We start from the raw sequence: 7,014 nt of genomic DNA on the forward strand, positions 1-7,014 counted from the left end.
CTCTAAAAAATGCTGGGTTGTTTCAACCCAACTTTGGGTCAAATATGGACTAACCCAACTTTTGGGCTAAAAATTTAATTGACAAATTTAACCCGACAGCTGGGTTAGTCCATATTTGACCCAAAGTTGGGTTAAAATAACCCAGCATTTTTTAGAGTGTATGATTTGATGAGTCTTGCATGAGAATATGACGTTAAGTCATACTTGAGAAATTGTCACGTGATACATACCTTCCAGAGGGCAAGGACAAGCAGGGCTAAAATGATCAGTCCAACGATCAGACTGGATACTATTAAAAAAATCTGCACAGCCATCACAGGCTTATTGCTGTACAGAGCCTCCAAGAACACCTGAAATATTGCAAACATTCAAGTTCAACAATATTTAGCAAATCCAGCATCTCATCATGTATTCCTGGCATTAGAGGTTCAGACTACTTACTCTAGCAGAAACATCATCCTGTAGTAGGATGGTGCTGGCATTCTTTACTGGTGAAATGAGGTCAATCATGCCTTGTATCATCATGACAGCATGTCTTCCCTATAGGAAATAAACATATTAAAGGTCATGTGTTTTAGTTGTTCTTTTAAATATAAAATTCAGGTAATCCATCTGCCAAACAATGGTTGGTCCATATTATTTTTCTCTTCTCTAACAAATACTCACTGGACTCATCTGGAGAACCCTAGGGTTGAGCTCCACTTCCATAGTGATGGTAACTTCCTTCCCAACCTCCAAGTCACCAAAGTGACACTCCATCATCCTACAGGTCTTATCTTCAGGACCACAGAACTGCAGAACAACATAGAGTGAGACCTTCTCATAACAATTACACTAAACACACCATAACTCAATACTACGACAATTATTTTACCATTATGCGCTTGCTTTTTGGGGAGAAAAAGAATACAAGTTCTTGAATAAAGGAAGCTTCAGGGATGTCACAGTCATCAATAATCTGAACTGTATTGTTCCTCTGGAAGCAATGCCCAAGAGTTGTCTGCAAGACAAAAAACAGCTTAAGTTTAAGTAAAGAAAAAGATGTGCACATATAGATGCATAGCATACATTATAAGCTAAGTTATAGGCACTGTTAGGAATAGTTTGTGTGTTTCTTCTGTGAATAAAGCCAGAGATGTCTGGCAGAATGTCTGAACTTCAGCTTTCCATAAAAGGTAAGCAGATTGTGATTTATACTACCAAGCTCCAAAAAGAATAATAAAGCACCATAAATAATATAATAAATAATAAAGTGCTATATCTGCCATCTTCTGAGGTTGAACAACAGCTCTGTGTGAGGAACCAATTAAATTTAAGCCATTGTCTACTAAAAATATTCTAAATCTTGACGTGTCAAGTTTTGCAAACTCGACACGTCATGATTTGTCACATGACATGCAAGAACCAATGCAATTTGGCCTCAGTGATGTCAAATGTGCCATGAAAACACTAAAGTTGATCTTACACCGTAAATCGCCATCCACTTCATCCCATTTTATCCGCATTCATTGTTTCAAAAGCAGAAGCATATACATTCTGCCTAACATCTCATTTTGTGAAAGAAAAAAATAAATGGCATGACAGTAAATAAAGACTATTTTAATTTTGGGGTGAACTATTCCTTTAAAATACTGTATATAATATACAGTACACCAGTTAAGATTCACTGTAAGGTAAGAATTATTTATTTAATTTTATTTTTTTTTTAATTTTTAACAGTCTCTTATGCTCAACAAGACTGTTTATTTGATCAAAGATACAGTGAAAACACTAATATTGTGGAATATTACAATTTAAAATCTTTCTATTTTAATATATTTTAAAATGTAATTTATTCCTGTGATGACAAAGCTAAATTTTCCAAAAACAAGAATAATTTATTATTATTATTATTAATCAATGTTGAAAACAGTTATGCTGCTTAATATTTTTGTTCAGTATTCTTTGATTAATAGAAAGTTAAAAATAACCATATTTTTTATAGAAATATTTTGTAACATTATAAATGTCTTTACTGTCACATTTGATCAGTTTAATGCATCCTTGCTGAATAAAAGCATTAATTTCATTCATTCAGAAACAATCTTACTGACCCCAAAGGAATATTTGCATATGTAAACCTCACCTGTAAATCGGTAATCCTGATTAGCTGGTATTTGTATGGCACCAGCATCAGAGGCAAGCTGATCTTTACTCTCGCATCAAGAGCTTTACTAGGACCCATATTTATAATCTGTAAGTTAATAGACATTTTAACAAAACAAACCATGTCAAATGATTCATTAGTGCTTAATGACACTGTTGTCTGTCTGATGAGCGCTAAAATACCTTGTACGTATAATTGAACTTCTCAGGATAGCAGTCGACCGGCACCGACTCTTGTTCTCCAATCAGAAATGAAGTCGGGGAGACAAATCTGCAGAGGAGAGACGAAGAGAAGCATCCCGTAATTTGGCCTGTTATTCTTCCGACATCTATGGATTCAAATTCATAAGCAAAACAGATAACTTACGCGTGAACATTGAGGCCAACTGCATATCTCAAGGGCAGCGTAAGAACGGCCACGTTGTCGTGCTGAAGATCTGTGTTCTCAAAGTTCTCGCTGAAAAACACACATTGGATTGGTTTACATTCACTACTGAGGAAAGTAAAAAATGCATAAATGCAAGAAAATGGCTCATAAAAGGGTGAAGTTAGTTCTGAGAAAAGCATTTATTTGCAGATGTAACCCCTCTCTCCCGGGTCCTCACCGCCACACCTCATTCTGAGTGGGTCTCGAACCCGGGTCTCCGGCATGGGAGGCGGACGCACTAAAAAGGAGGCTTAAGACTGCAGCCACTAGCGTCAGTCGCTAGTGCATCTCTTGAGATCAGGGGAGTGAGGTTTACCTGCACAGCACCTACCGCTGGCCTCCGTTACACTCACCCCCCTAAACCTCACGCCCATCCGGGTCACGGCACCAATGCAACCCCTCTCTCCCGGGTCCTCACCGCCACACCTCGTTCTGAGTGGGTCTCGAACCCGGGTCTCCGGCATGGGAGGCGGACGCACTAACAAGGAGGCTAAAGTTTCCTGCACAGCACCTACCGCTGGCCTCCGTTACACAGACACCACTTAGTTTGATATTGTCCTAGCTAATGAAATGACATGTTAAGTGCAGTGTCCAAACACTTTTTGGGGTCATTGTATACTTTGAAAAGATCTTTCTATCAGAGGAAATGTTTAATGAGTTTAATTATTGGAATACAACCCTAATATACCCAGAGATTTCATTATAGGAACTCATTACATAGGCTATGTAGGCATCTTTAGATCCACTGTTTTTCATGCTTCTAACAGTAACACTGAAAGCACACAAAACCTTTGAGCGTGCTGTTTAATGCTTTTGTTTGTCTTTTGCATTCTGATCTTAATTTACAACCGTAAGCAGTAGCGAGATGCTCTCCACAGATGTTTACATTTGGCTCAGATGTCTTTGCATTTGTGTTAACCATCCATTGTATTGAATTCCTCAGATCTGGGGCTGAGATCTCTGGTTCTCTTACCTCGTGGCATTGATGTTAATACTAAGGTTCCCCGCGCTGCTGTTCTGCATCACATCTAGTAAAAAGGTGATGTTGATCTGGAAGAAAGCAAAGAGATGTTTATATTCCAACAAGATATGGTGACAAACAAACTCATTTATCTTCCATTGCTAAAGACATTTACCTTTGAGAAAGGGGGGATGTATAAATTCCCAACATTGCAGTCCAGTCCGATGGCCACTTTATTCTCCTCTGCGATTTCACAGCTGATGTATTTATCTTCCTTAAATAATATCACAAATATTAAAGCGCATCAAAGGCAATTAACGGGCATTCAGCAATGCAAAGTGCTAAAAGCTGGCTGTCAGATATCTAAGACAGACACGAACAAAATGAGGAATTACTGCGACAAAATTAAATTACCTCCAGCACTTTGATGAAATGCAGGTTGCTGGGAAACCTCAGGTAAAGTTTGGGTAGAAAAGCATCATCTCCAATGTTGACCAGTGTGGTGTTTAACATGATGCTTTTTCCGTTACCCAGAGCAAAGTATGGCATGTTCCTGTAGGACCTATTGGGAAAACAGTTATTTAAAATATAAATTAATCAGTTTCTATTAATTTTATAAATAAAGCATTTTAATCCATATTTAATCCATTAATTAGTCAGTATAATTTAGTAGGGATTAACACAGAGTGAAGAAAAGATTCAGAAAATAATAATAATAATAATAATATTTTATTAGGGATTAAACAATTTCAAACACAGAAAATCTTACAGTTAAATATTACACAATATTTAAAAAACTGCCAAATGAAGGAAGAACAATATCAAATAGAAAAAAAAATATATGAACAGAATTGTTGTAATTTAGAAAAAGTGTAACTTAAAGTTAGCATTTATATTTATTTATAATTATATTCATATAATTATACCATGTGCAATATTTGTTTACAAAGTCTTAAAATAATTTGTATTTCTCTAAGATCAGTCTAAATAAAAAAAATTTTTTTTTTTCTAAAGTATAAATTAAGCTCACATGGTTACATAAATAAAACAAAAATTTTAATTGTTAATCAAATCAAATGATGTGTATGACAATTAAATACTAAGCCAAAATTTCACAATCCTTAGCATAAGTTACTAAATTGAACATATTGTGGTGCAAAAAAAAAAAATTCCGTGTCACTGCAACTTTAATCAGTTCCTTGCAATCAATTCCTCTGTATTTCATCCTATTTTTAAAATTTAATTTTAAATAAAGATAAGCACAATTAAAATATTTTTCTGATCAATCAATTAACTAAACTGTCACTTGTGAAAATTGTTTTTAAAACAGTAAAAAATGCTTTTAATCATTTATGTTCATTTGAAAATATTTTCAAGACTCATTATTGCAGAATTTAATGGGAAAAAGAGCCAGTATTTTTCTGCATGTGTTGGTGTGGCTTGTGCAGTGAGGGCTCAAGCCTGATGTTTTTCATCTAAAGGCACCAGGTGCATCTGGGAGAGTGACAAGACACTCTCCACCTCACACTCTTTCTCTCTGTTTCTCTCTTACACACACACACACACACAAGCCTTATGAATAATCAGATCATGTATTATCACCAATGGGTGAGGGGGGTCCATAAATTAGTTTGCATACGGCTGCAAACATGATCCAAAATGCTAATGTGCACACTCACGCTTTCGCCTCAATTGGGCAAGTCCAAGAAACGTGATGCATAAAATGCATCGATATAAAGCTTTGGCTACTCTGCATGCTGGTTTAATGGGTGAATTCATGAGGAGAGCAGATAATCTCTAAAGCCCTCCTGTTAGTCACGAACAACACCAGCACAACTAGAATATTTACAGAGGTCTGTAGTTGCTTACTATGCACTTGAAAAGAAAAACATGTCACTGTGAGAAAATCAGGATGTCTGGATGCAATATATTATTTGAATTGTTTTTTTTTCTTTCAACGAAAATCAGCATAAATTGAATTTAGTACAACAAATACTTCCATGACATATACATGCAATAGTAGTTTTTAAATAATTTAAATAATATGAAATAATGTTTATAATAATTATGTAAATAAATGTAAATAATAATTATTATTTTACAGTAATCAGAATGAGATTATTTTTTTTTTTTGCATTACAAAGGATTTGGGAGCAAAAAAAAATGCATTTTCTAGGAAAATAACGTGGCTGCACAAAATCTAAGTGGTCTTAAAACCAGCTTAATTTCATTTATTCATAATTTCAACGAAAATCAGCATAAATTGAATTTAGTACAACAAATACTTCCATGACATATACATGCAATAGTAGTTTTTAAATAATTTAAATAATATGAAATAATGTTTATAATAATTATGTAAATAAATGTAAATAATAATTATTATTTTACAGTAATCAGAATGAGATTATTTTTTTTTTTTGCATTACAAAGGATTTGGGAGCAAAAAAAAATGCATTTTCTAGGAAAATAACGTGGCTGCACAAAATCTAAGTGGTCTTAAAACCAGCTTAATTTCATTTATTCATAATATTTTTCCATTTAATTTTGTAGTGTAACATGCAACAATTTCCGAGAGATTCACCCAGTTAGCATAGGTTATGTGTTGATGACTTACTGCGGTAAAACGAAATGAGCAGAAACCTGCAGGTTGGTTGAGCAGTTTTCCCAGGAACAATATCTGGCAAAGATGGTCTACAGAAAGATAGAAAGATTGCAAATCAAGACGCATAGTGACCTATAATGAGGTTAAAAATGTGGCCACAGAAGCTAACCACAATAACAAAACAAAGATGGAGAAATAGAGAAAACCTGACCTTGTTTTTCACGACATTCGCCTGTTCATCCTTCTGCTGTAGAATGGGTTTGAGAGAAGGCAAGCCCCCTGAGTCCCTCTGTTGCACACGGTGCTCTCCAAGTTCATATTTCACCTCAAAATGGATGGGTGTGAAGATATCCCGGACGTCTTTCTACACACAAGAGAACAAAAACATTTTAACAAGATGTTCTAAAGAAAATGACTGGCGCTTGTCAATCCAAAAAAATAACCACCACAAATGCTAGGATGTAGTGGGTGGTTGCCAAGGTGTTCCGATATGGTTGCTAAGGGGTTCAGAGTTTTTTTTTTCTCTTAGGAAATTAATACTTTTATTCAGCAAGGATGCATTAAATTGGTCAAAAGTGACAGTAAAGACAACCAAAGTTGCAATATCAAACTGGTTAGGATCAGGGCTCATACTTTGGTTGTTTCACATGATTCAGTTAGTTCCTACTGGTACACTACTGTTCAATATACTGTATATATATATTAGGGCTGCACGATAAATCACATTCGATATTTAATGCGCATCTTTTCAGTAAAGCCATTTCTGTAATCAGCGGTAAATCTCCATTTACCGCTGATAAATGTACACACTATATATATATATATATATATATATATATATATGTGTGTGTGTGTGTGTGTGTGTGTGTGTGTGTG

The 7,014-nt window shown here is 35.1% G+C and overlaps 1 protein-coding gene across 1 annotated transcript in view; it reads right to left on the reverse strand.

Annotated features, from left to right (window-relative positions):
- LOC107755364 (integrin alpha-4) overlaps window positions 1-7,014 on the reverse strand; it is a 29,608-nt gene that overhangs the window by 2,111 nt on the left and 20,483 nt on the right. Inside the window, exons 14-25 of the mRNA XM_016572142.1 lie at window positions 6,350-6,502; window positions 6,151-6,227; window positions 3,948-4,095; window positions 3,709-3,807; window positions 3,546-3,622; window positions 2,513-2,602; window positions 2,329-2,416; window positions 2,126-2,233; window positions 875-1,000; window positions 667-792; window positions 442-540; window positions 231-350 (exon numbers count right to left, since the gene is read on the reverse strand). Of these exons, the coding sequence (XP_016427628.1) occupies window positions 231-350; window positions 442-540; window positions 667-792; window positions 875-1,000; window positions 2,126-2,233; window positions 2,329-2,416; window positions 2,513-2,602; window positions 3,546-3,622; window positions 3,709-3,807; window positions 3,948-4,095; window positions 6,151-6,227; window positions 6,350-6,502 (1,311 nt within the window). The remainder of the gene's footprint in view (window positions 1-230; window positions 351-441; window positions 541-666; window positions 793-874; window positions 1,001-2,125; window positions 2,234-2,328; window positions 2,417-2,512; window positions 2,603-3,545; window positions 3,623-3,708; window positions 3,808-3,947; window positions 4,096-6,150; window positions 6,228-6,349; window positions 6,503-7,014) is intronic.

Source organism: Sinocyclocheilus rhinocerous, unplaced genomic scaffold, assembly GCF_001515625.1.
Source record: "Sinocyclocheilus rhinocerous isolate Xijiao unplaced genomic scaffold, SAMN03320098_v1.1 scaffold1013, whole genome shotgun sequence".
NCBI lineage: Eukaryota > Metazoa > Chordata > Actinopteri > Cypriniformes > Cyprinidae > Sinocyclocheilus > Sinocyclocheilus rhinocerous.